Source organism: Penicillium subrubescens, assembly GCF_028828155.1.
Source record: "Penicillium subrubescens strain IBT 31985 chromosome Unknown utg000001l_segment0_segment0, whole genome shotgun sequence".
Classification (NCBI taxonomy): Eukaryota; Fungi; Ascomycota; class Eurotiomycetes; order Eurotiales; family Aspergillaceae; genus Penicillium; species Penicillium subrubescens.
This window is the reverse complement of record NW_026643151.1, coordinates 3,493,451-3,514,904: the sequence shown is the minus strand read 5'-3', so window position 1 is coordinate 3,514,904 and position 21,454 is coordinate 3,493,451. Positions and strand designations below refer to the sequence as shown.

The 21,454-nt window shown below is 47.8% G+C and overlaps 9 protein-coding genes across 9 annotated transcripts; 6 read left to right on the top strand and 3 right to left on the bottom strand.

The window, feature by feature from the left end:
• Positions 1–2,323: 2,323 nt before the first annotated feature.
• N7473_001197 (bZIP transcription factor) lies at positions 2,324–2,782 on the top strand (the record flags this gene model as incomplete). Its single annotated transcript, XM_057147137.1, has 1 exon — positions 2,324–2,782. One exon carries the CDS (start codon positions 2,324–2,326, stop codon positions 2,780–2,782), a length of 459 nt encoding a protein of 152 aa, XP_057015023.1.
• A 1,336-nt stretch (positions 2,783–4,118) lies between these two features.
• Positions 4,119–6,341, top strand: N7473_001196 (uncharacterized protein; the record flags this gene model as incomplete). The annotated part of the gene is made up of 3 exons (XM_057147136.1): positions 4,119–4,786; positions 4,845–5,977; positions 6,028–6,341. The coding sequence occupies 3 exons, from the start codon at positions 4,119–4,121 to the stop codon at positions 6,339–6,341; spliced, it is 2,115 nt and encodes a 704-aa protein (XP_057015022.1).
• Positions 6,342–8,744: 2,403 nt separating this feature from the next.
• Positions 8,745–9,680, top strand: N7473_001195 (metallophosphatase domain-containing protein; the record flags this gene model as incomplete). The annotated part of the gene is made up of 1 exon (XM_057147135.1): positions 8,745–9,680. The coding sequence occupies one exon, from the start codon at positions 8,745–8,747 to the stop codon at positions 9,678–9,680; it is 936 nt and encodes a 311-aa protein (XP_057015021.1).
• A 389-nt stretch (positions 9,681–10,069) lies between these two features.
• Positions 10,070–11,044, top strand: N7473_001194 (NAD-dependent epimerase/dehydratase family protein; the record flags this gene model as incomplete). The annotated part of the gene is made up of 1 exon (XM_057147134.1): positions 10,070–11,044. One exon carries the CDS (start codon positions 10,070–10,072, stop codon positions 11,042–11,044), a length of 975 nt encoding a protein of 324 aa, XP_057015020.1.
• Positions 11,045–11,134: 90 nt separating this feature from the next.
• Positions 11,135–12,990, bottom strand: N7473_001193 (ankyrin repeat domain-containing protein; the record flags this gene model as incomplete). Its single annotated transcript, XM_057147133.1, has 2 exons — positions 11,135–12,566; positions 12,626–12,990. The coding sequence occupies 2 exons, from the start codon at positions 12,988–12,990 to the stop codon at positions 11,135–11,137; spliced, it is 1,797 nt and encodes a 598-aa protein (XP_057015019.1).
• A 635-nt stretch (positions 12,991–13,625) lies between these two features.
• N7473_001192 (uncharacterized protein) lies at positions 13,626–14,810 on the bottom strand (the record flags this gene model as incomplete). Its single annotated transcript, XM_057147132.1, has 1 exon — positions 13,626–14,810. The coding sequence occupies one exon, from the start codon at positions 14,808–14,810 to the stop codon at positions 13,626–13,628; it is 1,185 nt and encodes a 394-aa protein (XP_057015018.1).
• A 1,142-nt stretch (positions 14,811–15,952) lies between these two features.
• On the top strand, positions 15,953–17,456 carry N7473_001191 (pyridoxal kinase; the record flags this gene model as incomplete). Its single annotated transcript, XM_057147131.1, has 6 exons — positions 15,953–16,003; positions 16,059–16,069; positions 16,141–16,220; positions 16,349–16,561; positions 16,620–16,737; positions 16,817–17,456. 6 exons carry the CDS (start codon positions 15,953–15,955, stop codon positions 17,454–17,456), a joined length of 1,113 nt encoding a protein of 370 aa, XP_057015017.1.
• Positions 17,457–17,921: 465 nt separating this feature from the next.
• N7473_001190 (Deoxyuridine 5'-triphosphate nucleotidohydrolase) lies at positions 17,922–18,988 on the bottom strand. The gene is made up of 4 exons (XM_057147130.1): positions 18,511–18,988; positions 18,312–18,443; positions 18,210–18,250; positions 17,922–18,150 (listed from the first exon to the last, which is right to left on the bottom strand). The coding sequence occupies exons 1-4, from the start codon at positions 18,839–18,841 to the stop codon at positions 18,067–18,069; spliced, it is 588 nt and encodes a 195-aa protein (XP_057015016.1). The 5' UTR covers positions 18,842–18,988; the 3' UTR covers positions 17,922–18,066.
• Positions 18,989–19,686: 698 nt separating this feature from the next.
• On the top strand, positions 19,687–19,918 carry N7473_001189 (uncharacterized protein; the record flags this gene model as incomplete). Its single annotated transcript, XM_057147129.1, is given in 2 exon segments — positions 19,687–19,821; positions 19,835–19,918. 2 exon segments carry the CDS (start codon positions 19,687–19,689, stop codon positions 19,916–19,918), a joined length of 219 nt encoding a protein of 72 aa, XP_057015015.1.
• Positions 19,919–21,454: the final 1,536 nt, after the last annotated feature.

Below are 21,454 nucleotides of genomic sequence, written 5' to 3'. Positions count from 1 at the left end.
TAAAGTATGTCTAGCTACATTTGAAAGCAAGGAGCAGGTATGTTACCTAACTGGTAGCACTAATATAGTTAACCATAGTGGTAGTCTCCCATCGTTTTTACCCGTCAAGAAAGGACAAAAAAGATATGGATTCTGTTGAAAGGCATCCTTATATTCTGCCGGAAAATTTGGTTTAAAAATGGACAGTCTTAGGAGCGTCACTAGCCGGTTTGAAACTGTGTAGTATAAAAGATGTCTATGAAATTTCAGATAACCGCTAAGTATAAGCTTACTTGACACGCTTTCCCAATGTCCCTTTTGCTGTATAAAGCGAGCGTACTTCAGGGAGGCAGAAGGCAAGAGAAGTCCTCAGAGTTACAATGCCCGTCAAGGAAGCCTCGGTGGTAATGGATGTATTTTGGGTTGTGGCGAAATACCATATACCATATATTTTGCTGCGTCAATAATTTACGGAAGTCAAATATTGGATAACATATAGTGAGACTTTTAAAGGTATTACTAAAGGCACCTAGGGAGATATAATGCATATGTCATGGTAACTATTGAACAGACGGAAAATTGTCACTTAGATTGATAAGGCTCGGCTTGCTACCGATGGTATTTGAATATTCTCGGAGAGTTTTCGGAGTCGAAGGATATAGCGGGATAAACGCCACCCTGTCCGACTCTGCTCGTCTAGTCTGTACCCTGCGGACCTGAAAGAGGTAACCTGAACGCTAACTGGTAACGCCGTACCTCGGCAATAGTCTTTTTAGAGATATATCTGGTAGGTGCAATCGGCCCGGTTCTTGGTACTTAAAACCTTGCGAGTCCCATGCTTAGCTCCTTGGCAACGTCACTAATAATTATGCGTACTCATCGGTCGTAAACTAGAGACAGCGTTAGGCTGTCTCTGACTCGACGAATCTCTTCCTAGCTTTCCTCGTCTTACTCGACCTGGAACGGTAAATTTCATAGCATCCATGGTTGAGGTCATATATCGCAAATTTTGAAATTCCTCTTCCGTCACTGTCTTGACTACCCGGTCGTGGACGTGGAATTCGATATCAATTTCGGACCCACCTCCCAAACAGTAAATGTGATGTAAAGACTAATGACTTAAGGAACAGAAGCAACCTGCGAAATGCGAAGAAAATGCGATTGCCTCTGGCTGAGCCCACCAGGTAGCAAGAAGAACTAATCGCAGGAGAGCCAAGATTCTAGCAACCTAAGGCAATGGCATTTCGGATCCGACGAGATAGCGACCTGTCGCCTAGGTTACAGCTCAAGATAATGGAAATAAGGTCAGAGTTCAAAGGGCTAGTTAACACGGAGGCAGCTCAGAACTGAGGTGTTTGTCTTTATCTTCCATCGTTTGTTTCCTTTTGCTTATAGGACAGTAACATGTGGTTGGTTTACGCTGGTCCGTAGTGAGGCTACGGAGAATGTGTGTACCTTCCTTCATTTAGGGTTGCTAGCAGTGGGACCCTGCTTTTAATCCACAATGCGCTAACCCTAATTAGGACAGCCGCTTTATTAGTTGGGGAGAACTACGGTAAGTTGGTAATGACGGTCACCCATCGACGTATTGTAACCATTCTGTAATGATACATCGAGACCCGAGAACCCTCGCCGACTGACCACCCAAAAGGAACATAGCACGTACTTTTGATAAAAGCCCGCTTGAATCCCGTGCCAGTAAGGTTCAAGAGCGGAGCTCTAGTGGACTGGAAGGCCGTTTTGTTATAGAATCAAGTATGTTCTAGATTTCAAAGACTGAGGTATCCGTCCATTTCTTGGAATGAAGTTTCAAGACCCTTGGCTTTGTGTAGCAAATTATCCGAAATCAAGCAGCCTCGTCCCTAACGTACCTTGGCAATGAATGATAAACGTCATACACCGAGATGGTGCTCTCCGATTTCCGCGTGACATGTCTCGTCGTGGATTGTTGAGATAGATAACAAGTATAAAAAGTATACGTTCCAGAATTCCACCCTATTTTTCTGAATTTTTGTTTCTATAGCTTCAACATAAACAGAACATATACCTCTCTCAGCTATCATCCAACAATGGCAAATTACTCTATCCTCCCAAGTCCGTGATTGCCTTGGATGGTTCAGTCGACTGTTCCTCTATACATTCAATACAATCATTACAGCCATCTACACTGAGTATAACAGGATTACCATGGCTGTCACCGTTTCTTCTTTCACAAAGTGAGAAACATTTTCCTCTGGAAAAACTATACCAGAAGCATGTTTCGAAGGCCTTCAATATGCCATCTATGACCTTTCAATCCGATCCCCCGGAACAACCAGGTCCACGGACTCGTCGGTCTTCGAAAATGTCAGAAACAAGCAATGAGGTCAGACCCTGGAGAGCCAAGAATCTTGAGCGCAATCGCATTTTTGCCAACAAGTGCCGAATGAAGAAGAAGAAGAATCACAAGAGTATGCAGGCTCTGTTGAATACCGAAACATCCAAGCGCGACTCCTTGCTGTCAGAATTGGGGCGGTTGAAGGACGAACTTTGGTACCTCAAAAACATGATCTTCGAACACGCCAATTGCGAACATCAAGGTATTAATAGTGAGCTAGCTAAGATGACGCAAAGAATCCTTGAAAGCAGCTCAGGGCAGTTGAAATGTCCCTCTCTAGCCTTCTCAACAAGTACGTGCTCCGACGGGTCGATACGTGGGGAACCAAGCGGCCGAGAGCACGTCACACTTCCAATAGGGGTTGTCAGCTATGGGGCCAGCCCCGAAGCGATTTTTGAAGATAGTCTTGGTCTGGCGACACTATAGTTGGTCTTAGAGCCATAGCGCTGTACATTATATAATATTCAGACGTGGGGGAGAGGCGTGGGGTGTTAGGACTTTTGCTAAGTCCCTGTAGCATGAAGTTCCCCACCGTAAAGTATACCGTAGACGTTTTTAACGTCGCCTGTCTGGCTATGAACATTATTGATTCTCAAATTGAACGCGCTATAAATTTTTCTTTTTGACTCCACTTCCGTCGGGGTAGGGAATTGTGTTTTTTCTTCCCAGACTTTGATAAATTCTGATTGTGTCAGCCTACGGCGAGGTCTGTCGTCGATCATCACACCGCTATCGGCATGTCGGAGATACGAGCCGATCACCTTTCGCCCGCCTTTCGCCCGCCTTTCGTCGAATTTTTGCAAAACTTTTGCTCAACTTTTGCTCACTATCAAAAAATCAGAAGTAACGTGCCGAATTACCTGCTATTCAAGTCTATTTTGAGCACACCTTGAGCAAATTTAACCATTTTTGATATAATTTGCTTAACTTTTGCTTAATTTTTAGGACTTTACTTTTTTTCCTATTTTACGAAGACGTTTTGGGCTATCTCTGCGCCTGCTTTACTTAGCTTAGCCTTAGTTTACTTGACTCCGGTTAGACTTCGTATTTATTCTATCTACACTACCTTTGGCGAGGGGTTAGTGTAAATGATACTGTATCTCCCATATGAATGGTCACAGCAGGTTCGATGCCAGAGAGGGAAGTGCTGATGGTTGTTCTCGTTACACAAGATTCAAGGTGAGATTCTGCGACGGTAAACTTGAATAGGGACCCGGAATTGACCTTCATGGTACAAGAGGTTCCCAGTCCGTTGATAACATAGGAAGCCTGGTCATGAATCAAGAGTTGATGAGCCGTGGTCGCTTGCAAAGTAGTGCAGAAGGTAGCTTAGCTTCAGCACATGCTGCGGGACTATATGTAGGCTTCAGCCTCCGAAAGTCTGGATAATTACCTGCCACAAATTCCAAAGAAGAATTTACGACGGTCAGAAAAATGCGTTCCATTCCCTCTGGTGTGGTTAAAGAAATTGAAAACCCGACCCTTGCGGGCCAAGCCGTTCATTGGCCACTCATATATCACGTGATCTGATAGCAATACAACCTTGACCACTGGGCTTACTACTATTGGGCGGAAACTAGCTCCGAAACGAAAACCGCAAATTATTCGACACAGACCTGACGTCAATAGCCCTAAACAGCTTGGCTCGCTTTAGCCGCGGGATGTCGCCTTATATAGCCTGCCTTCAGCGCGTTCTGTCCCTTTGAGTCTTCTAATCCGCAATAGCCCCGGTTAAGTCAATTCAATAACTATATCATAAACGATGCCCAAGCCAGACAATGATCTTATTAGTCGGTTTCGGGAAAAGTTCGGCGACCTCTTACTTACTTGCGATGAGAGAAAACGTGGAGGAGGTATTATTGATACGCTTCATTCAAATCCGCCAGCCAGCCGTATCAAGGGCATTGAGTCTCTAGATGCTATGCAATTTGATACAATCAAACCGGAATTGACGTTGGGGTTAGCGAACGGTTCGCCAATTTCATGGAGCGCCGATGCTCCCGGGTTGTTGTGCCCCACAGTTGTTGGCGGAAAAGATATACCTCTCGATCGCGGTATACCAGGGTCAGGCGCCGTTTTCCACAATGGAGCAGGTGACTTGCATTCTCCTATGATACAATGGGAAGCAACCACTGCGGCTGTTCTTGATGCTCCAATTCGACATGCACCGACGAATCCTTGGGCCGACACTAGCCCCTTCGTCCCGTTATCTCTGACTCGGCATTGGCCATACGAGGATACGCCCTACTCTCTAGGACCGGATTACAACGTGGAGTTCCTGACAGATCATGATGCTGGTTATACCTCGCTAGGTAATCTCGATCATGCACCTTCGACTAACTATTTGAGTCAACAACCCAACTCCCAATTTGATCCGATAATATCCGAAACGAAGTGTATGGAAGATTCACAGTATGGCGGCGAGACAAAGTACGCTGGTAATCCACGGTCTTTCTGATTCGAATACTCATACTCATTCTCTTAGCAGGTTTTATTACAACGCTGTACTAGAAGCCCCAACAGCAATGCTTTGGCATGACAAGGAACGTCCTGTGACATATCTCAATAAGGGCCAAACCTATACTCTCAGGGTATCGCTTTCTAAGCCACCTGTAAAGAGTGCCGGATCTATTCAATATAGAACATTTGTGCGAGTGTCCTTTGAAGAGGAAGGCCAACGATCTGATCCGGCTGCGGCATGGCAGCTTTGGAAAGAAGGCCGAGGTCTCAAAGAAGCCTACCAGCGCCAAAGGGAGCTATTAGCCGTTGAATACGTTGAATTTCTTCAAGATTCTGCTATTTGTCAGTCGCACCCTCAAGTCCGGCTCGAAAAGACCTCCGTGGATGGGTTCTGTGTGATATGGACAGCCGATCCAAGTACAAAATCATACGAGGGTGTTTTTGCGCTAAAATTCAATTTCTTATCAACCGACTTCACCCTCTCCAAAGGCGTGAAAGGAGTACCAGTCAGGCTGTGTGTTAAAACATCAGTCTTACGACCTGAAGACAGGAAAGAATCCACAGAGCACGACTCGGAAATTTGCTATTGTGCAGTGAAGCTTTTCCGGGATCATGGCGCGGAACGAAAGCTAGCTAATGACGAGGCCCTTGTCAAGAAAAAGGTTGCAAAACTCAACAAACAGATTGCCGAACAATATCAACGCTCGGGCTCTATCGGCCTTCGTCACGCTTACAATCCAGACGGCAGTCATCAGATGAACAGTCAACATCGAGGTCGCAAGTGGAACGTAAGACGACGAGAGAGCCAGACAATCGACGATCTTCGCCTAAAAATTGCTCGGATGAATAGAGCCTTAACTTCGGTTCGTCCACTGACGGTTCTCGAATCCCGAGGTACCGAGCAGGATGATCCCGACTTGCATCCTGTTATTTTGCCGCGCAGAACAAGTAACTCTATGGAAATTGAATACCTGAACAATCAGCATACTAAGAACATATCGGTGACTTTGGCTTCCCAAGGTTCAGTCGAGTGTTCGGAGAGCTCCTGCTTGCAACGAAGTCGCCTCAAAAGCAATCCACAATGTCCGCTTAAAACAAAGAGTGTCTCTGTCGAAGCTTCGCAAAGTTCGTCGGATCTTTCGGTGTTATCATCTAAAGCTGGTGCGTACCACTTCATAACAACTTTTCGCACTTTACTAACTTCCTCACAGTCGCATGCTTTTATGTTCAGGTCAATCACGACAAAGAGGAGTCCCAAAAATGCCTTTATGCAATCTACTTGGTGGAACGAACAGTTCTTGATCTCAAAGAGAAGCTTGCGGAAAGGGTCCGGACTGATCCAACACTCATTGCTCGTATTATTTGGCAGAACAGTAACGGACTGAAGATCCTGGTTGATGACGACGTGGTCCAGCATATTCCTGAGGGGCAGTTCATAACTGCAGAAGTCTGTCACATGTCTGACACAGACACGGTTTCCTCAAGTGTCAAATCTTCAGTGATGGAAGTCAAACTTGTATTCTAAAGGTCTCTCACTAAGTTCATAAGATCGTGAGTGATTTGTCAACACGCGGCAGAATTACTGAAAAACGAATGATTGATGTAAGTTCGAAGTCAGAGCTTTACTTGACCGAATATTATTATAATTCGAAAAGATTGATACGTAAGAGCACATGCAAGGAACCCGTATCTTGGGACTTCACCTGGTTGATAGCAATCTTTCCTGGAGACATGTAGGATAGGGCCAGCGCCCCATTCAATCTGATCCTGAATATTGGAAGGCCCATATCTATCGGAATAGTCTAAAAATTGGAAACTATCTGTCTGTGAATAAATTCTAAAAAGGTTTGCGAAATTTGTATGTCTGATGCAATGCTGAATGGTACAGTATGGTTGGTTTGTTGGTTGATGTCATTTACCCTGACCCCTCGCAACAAGCAAGATGCAGGCTACAACTACTTTTAGATACTCGCTGATTATCCTTGAGATTGCTCCAAACTTCCTGAGCGGTGAAATTTGAGCCTCACCTAGTAAAGCCTGTCGTGGCCTTGTTGCCATTTGCGGTATTAGGCTGCCCTTATGGTGCGACTATAATGAGTTTCCATATAAGGCGGTTAATAGTTGTCCGCGGTTGGCTGCATCTCCACTAGAAATCGTGAGAATGCTGGCAGTGCTGAATTTAAGAACCTAGTTAATGACTGCGCGGCGGATGCGGTTCTTAGGCGTTTCTTTTTGATTTTCTCAAGCTTGAATGGCGACAGTTTGTTGTGAAAACGGCGGCGAAGATCTTCGATTACAAGTGTGGGGATAGGAGGTATGGTTTGAGGACTAGTAGTCGGGCGCGGTGAACATATTTTAGGTTGCTGGAGGATAGAAGCGTAGGTCTTCGGGTAGCATTGGGGGAGACAGATAGCTGTTATCGAGATCGTGGATTTAACCGCTAATACAGCGAATTAATGCTCCTAATGACGTACCCGTTTGCACATTTCATACTGCACACCCGTGGCAAGCGAATGTATTAAGTAAGGACCCAGAGTCTCGGAATTGTCAAAGTTATTTCACTCCAAATTGCGCACTTTTCTGCATACCACCCCAAGCAGTCAAACCGATAAAAAGCCGAAGTAATGAATCTCCAGATCGACGCTACCAATAAATCATGCTGATTAACCACTTCAACTTGTTACTCGCAATCTCGGGAATGAGAATGCCCGATTGGACACATTTGTGCTTAATTCGTGGGCCCACTCCGTTTTGACCAACTTTTGCTCGTTTTTACCCTTGAACACTTATTATTTTGCGCACCTTTTGCTTAATCTTTTGCACCTATTTTGCACTATGTCCTAGTCTCTGATTACTATTTTGATCACTCCCGTCTCCCTATTCTCTTTTGCCCACCTCTAATTGCGCGTCCCTGCCTTGATCACCAGAATCCCGGGCTTCCCTAATTGCACATCCATAGAGAGCAATGCAAATACTCTAAATCTCACACTTTTTTTGCCTCGGCCTTAAAGGTCCTAACGCAACACATACTTGTGAGAGTTCGTTACCTTAAGGATCCTGAAAGAAGCGATAATACGTCTGGGAGATTTCCAATATATAAGTGAAAATGTGAACTTCGGTGGGTCGGCTCTCTTTATTTAGGCTCTTTAAAGCAACTGTATTACAGGAAGCTTTTTCTAGCTAATCTTGCAATTATTCCCACATTCGAAGGTCATCGATATAGACCTAGGGTATTGTTTGTGTAGGATAAGCCTGAGTAGTTTTAAGAAGGTAGGAATTTAGCCACCTGAAATCTTCGAGTCTTTTGTTGATTTATAGTATTTTCTAATAGAGATCGTGAAATTTTTGCGGAATTATTAAAGAAATAGCCCTTTTCTAGTGAAGCCTTTAGTGACAGCCTTTGAATTATAGACACTAATATAGAGAGCGTACGGGCAATACAATAAGCTTTTTATTATTAAAATTACTTTACATGTTTATAAGCTTACACTAAGCTTGTTAGAAAACTCTAGCGATATTTAAGACTTGAGTACCGTAGCAAATTACTGATAAGCCCTTATAATGATTACAGTAAGATTATTAGCCTATATCAAATACTTAGGTCTATATATTAATACCTTTAGTTTATTTCTTATAGTGTTTATTGTAATACCTCCCTAGGTACTCAATGTACCTGTTTTTCACTATATCCGAAAACAGAATAGTCTGTCATGCGAAAGCAAAAGTTGGCGTGCGAGTAGCCTCAGCCTAACTTAAAGTTAGGTTAGTTAGGTCACCCGTGGCTCCTATGTCATTATTGCCTTGCGTTCTTTCCTAAAACGGCTTAGGTCCAGGCTTTACACTTCCACGCTTGTCTACATGAATCATGCCTGTCTGTTACTCTTCTTGTCATCAAGGTATCCGCTGATGATCAGCCTCACTTTCAAACATGGCGGAGAGTGCCGCATCAATGAGTGTGAACACTCGGTTTCTGCTACTATCTGATACCCATGGCCTGAGCAGTCTTCCACACTCCGCCTCAATTGAATACGCAGATGTCGTTCTTCACTGCGGAGACCTCACCAAAGAATCCAAGCTTCATGAGTTTAAAGCCTCAATACAACTACTGAAGTCGGTGAACGCCCCTCTCAAGCTCGTGATAGCTGGAAACCACGATTTCTCAATGGACATTCCAGCGTTCCGGAAGAAGGTGGCAGAGGCTCCGGAGCCACTGGATTCTGGTATTTTATCGAAGTTCTATGGCTCTTATGGCGAGGCAAGACAGCTATTCAACGAGGAGACTGGCATTACATTTCTAGACGAGGGTATCCACACATTCTCACTGAAGAACGGTGCGCTTTTAAAGGTCTACTCCAGTCCATACACGCCTTCTCTTGGCGACTGGGGGTTCCAATACCACCCCCAATATGGCCATAAATTCTCCATCCACGATGCCGATGTCGTGATGACTCATGGCCCTCCAAGGGGAATCATGGATTACACTTACTCGGGTCAACGCGCAGGATGCCCAACCCTTTTTGAGGCCGTAGCTCGAGCTCGACCACAAATGCATTGCTTTGGTCACATTCATGAAGGCTGGGGTGCGAAGCTTGTAACCTGGCGCCCCAAAGCCAGCGCCAAACCTACCCACTTGACGGACATCGATAATGGCAAGTCCACTGTTATTGGAAAGCTTTCCGCCCTCAAGTACCAAGAAAATATCAAGCCAGTTTCCACCACAGCCTACTTCAGAGGTGACACTCATCAACTGAAGCGTGACGGCTCCCAGACACTTTTTGTTAACTGCGCAATTGAAGATGCGAACGCCCTACCAACACAACAACCTTGGCTTGTGGACCTTGACCTCCCTTTGGCACCCGAGTGATACTTGAGAAACCCGAAAATAATTATTAAACAAGAGAAACCATACTCCATGCCTTTGATCTCTTCCTCTCAATGTTCGTGAGTTGTACCGATTAATAAATCCGAAGTCCCCCGGAGTGCGGAGTTTGCGGGGATAAGTAGAGGATGATGGCTTCCTGTCCGTCACTGAATTTCGGCCATTTACCTATTTAGGAGCTGTTAACGATAAAATATATCTACTGAGCCACAGAATCTCAGCGGACTTTGGCAGCGGACTTTGGCAAATGGCTTTATGCCGGAGTTATATCGGACAAAGGGCTCGTATATATTGGGTCCCCGCATCCCGCCAACCTCGGATAAGCTGTTCCCCTCCAAACCCAAAATCGAAGGGATCAGACAACATTTTCCAAAATGACCAAAGTTCTCCTCCTCGGTGCTACCGGCTATCTCGGTCGCCAAATCGCCAATCTCCTCGTCCAGAGTGGACAACATACTGTCTACGGGGTAACTCGCAGCCCCGCCAAAGCGAAGCAACTGGCCAAAGAAGAGATAATCCCGATTGTCTGCCCGGACCCAGTAAATCGACCAGATGCATATCTTGATATCGTCCGCTCCAAGCACATTGATGTGGTTGTGGATGTAGCCGGCGCCGATGCTGGTTCGTACAATTTCCTCGCTGATGTGGCTTTGGTCGGCAAGGAGCGCATGGATGCGTCCAAGGCCCGAGGTGTACAAGCGTCAAAAATTGGATACATATATTGCTCTGGGTCGTGGGTTCACGGCTCATCCAATGAGCCTGTGAACGATTTCGATATCGTCGGGGATGGAGCAAACACGCCCCCTGTAGAATTAGTGGCATGGAGAGTCGGAATGGAGCAGGCTGTTCTTCAAGCAAAGGATGTGCTTGATGTCATGATTCTGCGACCAGCTCTGATATATGGCCGAGAAAGCACTATTTGGGCTCCCTATCTCCTTCCTGTGCGAGAGGCCGCAAAGAAGGGGTCTGAGACAGTGGAAATACCTCTAGTTGCTCATTCTCGACCCGGCCTGATCCATGTCGACGACACGGCGAAAGCTTTAGTTCGGGCGATCGAGAAAGTGCACATCTTCCCCGGCACAGGAGTTTACCCTGTCTTCGATTTGGTGACCAGCCAAGAGAGCATGCGGGATATCTTCGCTGCTCTGGCTTCAACCTGGGGATTCACGGGTACGGTGGAGCTGAAGGGACATGGCGGAGATCTATTTCACAAAGCGATGTGCACCAGCTTCCGAGGATCTTCTGCGAGGGCAAAGCAGTTGTTGGATTGGCAACCAACGAGGTTGAATGGCTTCGTGCAGGACATGGAAATCTATGCTGCTGCATTTGTGGCAGAGCATGTTGAGTAAATATGAAAGTAACTCTTTGACCAATGTGCAAGTCCAATATGTACATACTACATTCATCCAGTACTTGTACATCCGCCATTCTTCGAAGTCTCAGTAGTATTGGATAGGGATGGCATGGTACCCATACTGCAGAAATATGCGAGTTATCTCGCTATTCCCAAGTGAGGAGGCCAACGACAACGGCGACTGACCATACGCATCCTTTTTCAGTGGATCTGCGAGAGATTCCATCAATAAGCTGACCATATCGATCTTGCCTTGATGAACAGCCTGCCAAAGCGGAGTCTTTCGAGGGTACGACGTCTTGTCAACCGCCGCCCCCTTTTTCAACAGATGCCGCACGATTTCGACGTGGCCATGGAACGCCGCTCGCGAAAGCGCAGTATCACCACTAGTGCACAGTGCATTCGGGTCAGCACCTCGGTCTAAAAGAAGACGAGCAATGCTCTCGTGTCCACCCGCGGCTGCTTGTGAAAGTGGTGTATTCCCTAAATTCTTGCCAGCATCGGGATTTGCGCCGAACGCAAGCAGGATTCGCACGATATCTTCTCGGCCTATCAGTGTAGCTGTTCCCAAGGCCGTGTTGCCTTTATTTGACCTCCTATTAATGTCTGCGCCGTACTCGAGGAGTAGCTCGACGATATCCTTGTGACCAAAGGAAACCGCTACCATCAAGGCGGTTTCTCCCGCGTCATTGAATGTGTTCACATCAGCGCCCTTGTCCAAGGAAAGCTTGACGGAATACAGTCCACCCATTTGAATCAAGGTCACAAATTCCTCTTTACTTCCGGTGAGCTTAAACTTCATGCGCTTCACAATGCTGGGCTTCTTGCTGCGAAGAATTGACTTTGGCCGATAAGAACCGTTCATAGAAGAGCTGTTTTGTGATCTGTTTTCCTGGCTATTCTCAATGCTGGCCTCAGACTCGACGGGGACGGGAAGATTTTCCCGTGGTAGGGCTTGTTTATCGGAATCGTCGTTCCCTGAGAAGAACGGCTCCATGATCACGGGAATAGGAAATTCTTCAATTGGTAGTACTTGCTTTTGCGTATCATCCATATCTTGGATCTCCATTGCGACTGGGATTGGGAAGTCTTCCGTGGGGAGTACTTCTTTGTCGGAGAGACCCCGTTCAGAATCTTCTTGCGGCTGAAATGGTAGCGTGAGTGGCTCTCCTGTAGGCGTTGTGTTGTACATCGAATTTTTTGGAGGCAAGGGTGGTTTTTTCGACCATGGTAACCTTGCTGGGGGAACTGTCTTTTGGCCACTACCTTCCAAGAGATGCTCCTTCTCTACAGCATTCCGTAGAGTCGAAATAATATAGCCGTGGTCTTGATCCGACCACTCGGGTATAATGCCAATGTCATGAAGTTCATTTTGCAGCTTTTTCCATGCTTCATCCTTCTCCGTCTTTGGTGAAGCATCATCAAGGACATGTGAAACAAGTGCAGACCCTCGCTTCCCCGCTCGAACATCTTCAATATACCCCCGCAACAGGCGGTTGACATTGGCCTGTGATGATCTAAAAACTAAGTTAGAGCTTGTGTCTTCACTTCGGAAACTAGCCCAGAGTCAACACACATCATCATATCAGCATTCATAACGCTGAGCTCAAAGATCAGAGATGAGAAACGCTCCCGAATATCGGACAGTGGGTTCGCTGGTCCCACTTCACCTGCCTCTTGATGAAGCTGTTCCAGCTCTAGCAGAGCTCGACGACAGCCACCGAGGGTCTTTTCGAGTGCTACAACGGGGTAGTCCACACAGAGCAGCGCCAATGAGGTTCTCGTCAGATCAACCACCGATCGAAGCAGATCGAGCTCATTGCGCGCCTGGTTGATGAGAGTGGGCTCACGGATGGTGGAGTCATACAAGCAGTCTGCTAACGGTAAGATGGCTGCGATTTGCTCAGGAAGGCTGCATCGCGGAGCCTGGGGTACAGACATGATGAAGCATGGCGGGTGAGGGGAGATGAAAACAAGCAATGAGCTCCGAACCCTCCCGCCAAGCCCCCGTCATTGTAGGGCGCTTGGGGTTGGTGGGCGACTAGGGTCGTTGGGGGCTGAGTCTGAGCAGGGATCGCCGTTCCACCATCGACTTGGGGGTTAAGGTGATGTGTGCCGCTTGGACCATTGACCATATTCCCCTGATATGAGGCTGTGCTTGCTGTTGCTGCATGATGCATAAATTGGTCAAACTTGGACGGTTTCCAAGGGGATAATGGACATGATCGAAAGACAGAGGTGCCAGTCCAGAGTCAAAAATCAAAACAAGTGGGAGATGACCCGGACGCGGTCTACTGGGCGCAATTTCCCCCAAAGAAAAGCAGATATCCCAAGTACTACGGCGTATGCATTTCATATTTCATATGTAATAAGCAAAATATACAGGTTGTATTAATTAATAGACAAGAATAAAAATGTATATCACGCGAAAAAAAAAAAAAAAAAAAAAAAGGCACGCTGTTCGCTGGCATCACACATGACCGTACTCCCGAGGGAGAGAGAAGAAGAAGGGCAAAGAAGCGACCCAACTATGCATAAACAAGAAGGAAAATAAAATTACTGAATGTCCAACTTGATTAGAATACCCCCGCTATCGTGGCCCCGAGAGCGATGGCAAACAATGAAGTGATGAGCCGGAAACTCGGTGATTGCATCACCTGTCCAGCGCCAGCGGTCACTTTGGAAGAGCCAACAGTGACATTGGTATTGGCGAAGCCAGAGCCACAATATCCATTTACCACTTTGGCAGACGGTAGATAAGTGGTGTCGAGAGACTGGCCGTCGGTGCTGGCCCACTGAGCGAAGATTTTCATAGTCGCCTGCAAGCATTCGTTACAGGTGAGCTTCCCCGACGAAGTCAACGTGCTGCCAATGGGCATGAAATAAACATTATAATCATTTGGGGCCGTCGTGTTGGTAACGGCATCGACGAAGCAATAGTCCTTTGTGTCTGGATTAGTCAGGCAGGAGGCGCGGTACATGGGTTCGTATGCTATCAATTCTTGATACACACTTCGGACGACCGAGTTGTTCGCATCATAATCCTGGCCACAATTTTTGTCTTGAAGCATTTCTTTGGCCAGTGTTGTCATGGTCGATGCACACTTGGTGACCGATTGCGAGCACGCAACGTCGAGCACATGGGAGGTAGCCACGGCGGAGGTCAAGGTGTGGAAAAAGGAATTGGAGTTCCCAAGAAGGACCGAGACTGCGTGACAGTCGGTGAATGACGAGTTGGAGCGGAATTTTTCGAAGAAGGCGACGCAGGTCGCGTTGGCGAAGTTATTGGAGAGAGTATCGAATGCGGCGGGCAGGTCGCTGGAGGACGAATTATGGGCAGTCACAATGCTCCGGGGCAGTAACAGGGCACCATTCCGATCGATACCGGGTGATGTCGCCCTCTCGTCGCTATCGGCTTCATCGATCTGGAAGATTTCATGGAGCTCGAACAACTCTCGTCGCTCGGCAAGCTCACCCACGTTGATCTCTCCACTTGGCCCCAATGCCGATCGGGGGCCATCCTCATTTGGATCTGATACACCGGGTATTGTTTGTGCTAGCGTTGATATCGGCGAGAAACAAAGAATAAGCATTAGAATTAGTAGACCATGATAAAGCGGCCCAAGGAATTTTGCTGGTCGGCGAGACAGGCCGGGACGCGACCCGGAGCGCGAAGTTGAACGAGAGTAGGGAACCGTAGAGAGCGTGGGACGAGCAATTGAACTGCTGATGCAGTCCACTGAGTGGGCGATAGCATCCATGGTGATGTGAATTCGTATTTTAAGCGAGCGAAGTAGCCGTGACAGGCTTTAGAAAGGCAACGAGAGAGAGAAAACGCGACACGAGTGTCATGAATGATCTGACATGGCCTACACTATTATCGAGGCCCCCAACCGCGAAGAGGATCAGAAGTCCATTCAAGCGAAGTAAGCAGACGTAGTCGACGGAGGGCTGAACACCCTTTGTAACCTGGGGGAAGTCAGGAGTGAAAAGAATGATGATGACTGCCACGAGGAACCAACGGCCAGCCCACCGTACTAGTAATCCTCCACGAAGCCACTCGGTCGGGCACGGAGCACCAAACTGGACCAAGTTGAATTTTTAGTGCTCCATCGCGATTCGTATGGACACAGAGCAGCCAAGGCCGAGAACATGCCTGCAACACGGTGCGCTAGGCCCCGAAAGAGTAGTGCTCTCGGGGACTAGAGCGTTCTGTGGAGACGGGCGACGGGTACGGAGTAATGGTTCAGCGGTTCAGGGGCAGCTGCATGGTGCATGGGCCAAGCATCGTTGTCGCGTCCTTCTCTTGTTGATGCTCAGAAGGGAAAGGTTCGTCGCGTTGCTTGAAGGATTGTTGATGGGAGATGATCGCGAGGCCGAGACCCAGTCCATGGGACGATTAAGATGATGGGAGCCAGAACCACTCTGTACTGGCTCAAAGATCGGTTGATGATCAAATGCTGATCTCTTTCCTTTCTCAAGTACTCCGTAGACATGTAGACATGACAGAGATGGTCATTGCTTTTGATCTGTTCGACATATTCTTAGATAGTGTTTCGAGAGGAAATGAAAAGGACGCGGGAGTGCAACCCGACGTAAGGAGCCGGAGGAGTAGAACGTTGAACAGTCACGGGACAGGAAGGATGTTCAGGCAGGAACTGAGGCTCGAATAAAGCACGCGACTTCTATTCTTTTAGTATCTAATGATGCCTACTCTGTACAACTTCTCATAAAATCATGTACAACATTCACCCACACTTGCATTTTTACCTTCACCTTCATAGGGTCCTCCCGGTGAAGCCTCAATGTCCGGAGCCAATTAGGTAAGAGGAAAGTCGGCGACTCCACGAGTCCGCGGTCATCTCTCCCCCACACTCTCAAGAACTTCACCCCTCCATTCATCATGTCGGACTCGCTCGTACCAGAGACGCGAGTACTGGCTGTGGCTAGCCATGTAAGCCATACTCCAAACACCTCCGATATTGACTACATAATTAACATCTCGATAGGTTGCCTATGGGTGTGTGATCTGTGCCTCTGTGGAGTCATCCAGTCATCCGATGATAACCTTCAAGCTGACATCTTCTCCAGCCATGTGGGAAATACAATGGCGACCTTCGTCATGCAGTCTTTGGGCTGCGAGGTTGCTGCATTAAATACTGTGAATTTCAGTATGTTTCTTCCCCCGCTATGTCAAGCAATCCAAATTCAACCATTTCGAGGCAACTCCGCGGGAAAGTTCCCAGTTGGGTGAATCCCGATGATATAGCATCGGCACTCGCTAATTCAGAATATCTAGGCAATCATACCGGATATCGCCAATTCAAGGGTACTCGCGCTACTGCGCAGGAAATCTCAAACCTCTACCAAGGGTTATGCCAGAGTAACTTGACCGATTTTGATGTTATGCTCTCCGGATATGCCCCAAGTGCAGCTGCCGTTGAGGCTGTGGGTTCCATTGGTATTGATCTACAACAAAGGGCTGAGAAGAAGCCTGGATCATTCTTTTGGGGTAAGCTCTATCATTCACTTCTGGTTTATTTGATCATTTTGCTGATACACAATCCAAGTATTGGACCCTGTTATGGGCGACCAGGGCCGGTTATACGTCAACGACGACGTCGTCCCCGCTTACAAAAAAATCATCCACCACGCCGATCTAATTCTTCCCAACCAGTTCGAGGCCGAGTAAGTCAAATTGAGTAGCCCAAGCAATCTAATTCCTCTGCGGTAAAATCGAGCACCGAAAACTAACCTGCACAAATAGAGTCCTCTCCGGCATCAAAATCACATCTCTCGCCACCCTGGCCGAGGCGATTACTGCTATCCACCGTATTTACTCCGTGCCACACGTCATAATCACTTCTGTGCAGCTTTTCAAACTGTCGGCGTCCGGGTCAACCCCCAGTCCGGCCGAGAACTTCCTGACGGTGATCGGCTCCACAACAAAGTCAGACGGATCTCCGCGCCTATTCCGCGTCGACGTCCCCGCCTTAGACTGTTTCTTCAGCGGTACGGGTGACATGTTCGCCGCATTGACAGTTGCTCGTCTACGCGAGGCCGTCGACGCTGCAGGTGACGATCTCCGCAACACCCGCTCTTGGGTGTCGCCCGACAATGTCCCGTCCAGTCAGCTCCCGCTAGCTCAGTCTACGATCAAGGTTCTTTCAAGCATGCATAGCGTTCTCGAGAGGACGATGGAGGCTCGCGATGCGGAACTCGCAAAGGATGTCCCGGCACAGAACGGGGGTGTGAGTGTGGAAGAGCAGCAGAAGCTTGATCATCTACGACGAACTAAGGCCGCAGAAGTGAGGCTAGTTCGCAATACGCGATTCTTGCGGGACCCTCTCGCCCAATTTGAGGTGCAGGAATGGTGCAAGGAAGATCTCCCAGCACAGTTACAATAGAAGATATCGTTATGGATAGACGGACTGATCAGGCTCTCGCGGAAAGCAAAAAGGAAACAGTCTATAAGAGGTGGGAGATGGAAGAATACGGCTCCTCGCCGACCTATACATTTCGAACCGCAAATAGATAATTTGATATTAGATTTCAGAAAGAATGGACCGAAACATAACAATTGAAAATTTCGCCGAGTTATTAGTCGCTCACGCTGTACCATCAGTGGCATCGAGTGAACCTTCTGTGGCGAGTCTGGTGGCGTCCTATCATCATTCTGCACTACCTCCTTCTTTTAGTCACGCAGCCTCTCTGTTCAATATATATGCACCGTAAATCTTCTAGTCAACCCCATATGTCTGTTCGAGCCTTTCGAACAAATTCGGAGACCCACGATGGCGCAATTCTACTCAGAGAAGACTGGTATCACAACCTGTCTTGACATCATGACACAATTGACACGGACGTCCAACTTTTGATGTTGTTAGTCATACTCGACATGTGATTCATTAAACACGGCAAACGACCGCCAATCTAGATGTACTCCAATGCATTTTGTCCGCCTCCCCAAAACCCGATTCGTTAAATGATCATCCTCATCTCATTTCATTGAAATGTCTAAACGCCAGTGCTGCCAAAGCCACCAGCACCACGGACACTCTCCTCGAGCTCTTCGACGACTGCGACCTCGGGGGTGTAGATCTAAACAGATGTTAGTATTTGAAACCTGCTGAATGATAGAATATGAAAACTGCACTCACCCTCTCCAGAACCAGCTGGGCAACACGGTCACCCTCCTTGACTAGATATTAAACATGCGTCAGTCATTACCCGACAACAAATCAGCGTTTATCATCACGTACCAGGGAAATCAACATCAGAGTGGTTGAACAGCAGCACCTTCACCTCACCACGGTAATCAGCATCAATGACACCGGCACCAGTGTCGATGAAGTGCTTCGAGGCAAGACCACTGCGGGGAGCGACACGGCCATCTGCAACACAAAAAAGATCAGCCTCCATTCTCTCGCCAATTGCAAACCCCACATAGAATCAACATACAAGTACCCTCCGGCACAGCCATGGCAATACCAGTATCAATCAAAGCCTTGCCCTTAGCCGGCACCACCGTCTCCTTAGCAGCATACATATCATACCCCGCAGCAAAGGCCGAGCCCCGTGTAGGTGCCTTGGCCGAAGGAACGAGCTTCTTGATCAACAGCGGAGGCAGAGGCTGCTGGATAGAGGTCACGGCGGGGGCATTGGAGGCAGTCATGTCGGCGTTGTCGTTTGTTTTCGTACGCTTGGCTAGCGGAGAAGCGGGGAGAGAAGGTGGTTCGCGAGCGGCGTTGGTGGCGGGGATGGCGGTGGGCGGAGTAGTCTCTCTGGTCATTGCCGGGAGAAATGAACGATGATAGGGAGATTGAAGAGTGGAGGAATTGAGGTGAGAGACGCTTGGAGTAGTAGGAGGTCAATTGATAAATCGGTGAAGAAGTGGGGAATTGAATTGCGGTGTACGGAGTAGTTTGGTTTGATCTCCTTGCGCGCTTCACCGCTGGGACGCGGCGCGGTCGCGTCGGAGTAAATGCGTAGAGAGGGTGTTTGTGTTGTTTGCTCTAGATGTTCACGTGACCGAGTCTCAGGGATGCTAGTCATGTGATCGACTTATCCTGCCTGCTTTCACCGCTCCCCGTTAAGCCTCGCTTGGAAGAAAGAGCCGCGATCCAGTCTATGGAGTGGATACCTCCAGCTCCATACGGAGTATATGTGGTGAACACCATGTCTCATAGTAAATAGAAATGAGACTCCAGTAGGGCAATTCTTAACATCCCGTGAACGGATTATGGTGTCTTCAATCAACAATCACTTCGCAGGATTTCATAAAATTTGCCGATATCTTACCTCAATTCTCGGTCACAGACGCTATGATGTTCGAGGGTGAGACCGCAAACTACGAAGCGTAACACTGATCACGGACGCATATTACTGACTAGTCTCCAGTCCATGATTGCAAACAGATAAGCCGGGGAGCTCAATCCCTCCTCCAGATCAAAACTCGACCACAAGACGACCTATCCGACAATCATTGATTTGAACGCCATAACCGTGATCAGGTCGTCATACATCAGCGACACGAAGATGCGGATCTCCGGCCCTCCCCTATCCAATACACTAATTTGTATACAGTATCCGACAAGCCATGAATCAATCATCCACTCACAAGCCTCGTATTACTCGATGGCCTCCTATCAAGAAAACACCAAGCGAGTCTTGGAGGCTCCGTATATGCAGGCATTGCGGCCCGGTTCGCAGGATGGCGGGAACACTACAGTAGTCGCGGGTGTTGGCGACTGCAATAGCCGTTTGCTAAAGGTATGCAATGCAGATGCAGGATGGTCGTGCATTAGGAGGATTTGGATTTGAGATGGCAAAGCCAAAGCCAAGCCGCGAATATGAGGTGGTCCAGTAGTCTTGGTTTCTCTTGATGGTGGAGGGTGGATTATGGCAGGATATGGAAAGGCTAGAAGCCACGCTAAAGAGTTTCTAGGCTGGGTTTTACGAGGTTGAGGTTTTCTATTCGTTGGCTGGATGGAGTAGGCCTTGCGAGTTCGTACTCGTAGGCCGTGGATAAGTCCGTGGGCTTTTGAGTGCATTTGGACGGAGGAGGAGATTGATGATGATGATGATCATGATGATGATGAGATCCACGTTCATCGCTTGTCTTGTGCTCGTGGCTGAGAGTCTGGTTTCTGATTCCCGGGGGTGTAGTATAGTACGTACGTATGGATTCTGTAGAATGATCAGCTTATCGTCGAAGGATCTCAGGATTTTAGGTAGTAGTTCGAAGTAGTACCAGTACTTTGGAGTAAGGTCATAGTGCCTCGAACTTCTATAACTATCCGTGCTTCAGTTAATGCAGTACCCCTAATAGGCATATGTATACTCCGTACATTGTGCTGAGACCCTTGAGTAAGAATGTCTCATAGATCCTTAGATCTCCAACTATTCCTTCTTCCATATCCTGAATAATGCCACTATTCTCTGCGGCTGTGTGCGGAGTTTCTATTCTTTCTAGGTATTTTGTAGAAATCTACCAGCGGGGTCTTGTCAGCACTTGACCTTATTCGGTCCACGTTGGTCGCGAGTCAAGAAGCGCCCGTATTTTCCTGCGGCTGGCGGACATCTTATCACGTCCATGCGGTGCCACCATGCACACCGACAACCTCGTACCCTTGTCAAACGAATAGTCGTTGATTCGATGGCTTGCTGAGGGTTGAAGGAGGGGTTGGTGTTAGGGTCACGGTCACTGTGCTATGTGCTATGGATCTCATGTTAAGTGGTATGTCCACGGCTCGATTTGGTTGGCAAGTGAGAATGATGTTTACTTGTTTATGTTTTCAAGTCTACTTCGCATTCGTTCCCACTCCAAGGAACATCTTCTATGTAGAGCTGTCATGATAGGCCGACTGCTCTTATTATCTTGTGGGCCAGAAAAGAGGGGAAACCTGCGTGTAGAGACAGAAGGGGGAGGCGAAAAATGAGGCTACCTTGGCCCTGCGGCTCTACGTAAAGTGAGGCTGAGGCAAGCCAGCAGAGCAACCAGAAACGAAAAAAGAAAAGAAAAAGAAAAAGCAACAGCACCAGAGGTCGTAAAACGACAAGAGGGAGCGCCCCCATCGAAGAGGAGGCCCGTGAGTCCGTGAGGACTGTGGGTGGCCAGTGATCACTGGGCCAGAAAGCCTGAAGGGGGTGAAGAACCCACTTAGGTCGGGACTAGCACGGTGCCACTTGGAGTTACATAGGCTGGGTTAATTTAATTTAGGCCGCTGTGGTGCGCCAGAGGAGGAAAACCCATGCGTTGCGCAAATGATCTCGGCGCGGGCCGCGTATTTCCTTTCTGGAAGTAGAAGCAGGGAAGGAAGAGGGGGAGGAGGGTGACGGGGGGTTTGAAAGGTTGATAGCGAAATGCCACAGCATGAAGGTGAGCTGATGGCAGACGGAGTAC

Bases quoted from the DNA above. Each gene is read 5' to 3' on its own strand.
- N7473_001190 (XM_057147130.1), bottom strand. From the start codon at position 18,841: ATGACCAGAGAGACTACTCCGCCCACCGCCATCCCCGCCACCAACGCC. The intron at 18,444-18,510 runs GTATGTTGATTC...TTTGTGTTGCAG, and splicing joins GGCTGTGCCGGAGGGTACTT to ATGGCCGTGTCGCTCCCCGC. The intron at 18,151-18,209 runs GTGAGTGCAGTT...ACATCTGTTTAG, and splicing joins CCCAGCTGGTTCTGGAGAGG to ATCTACACCCCCGAGGTCGC.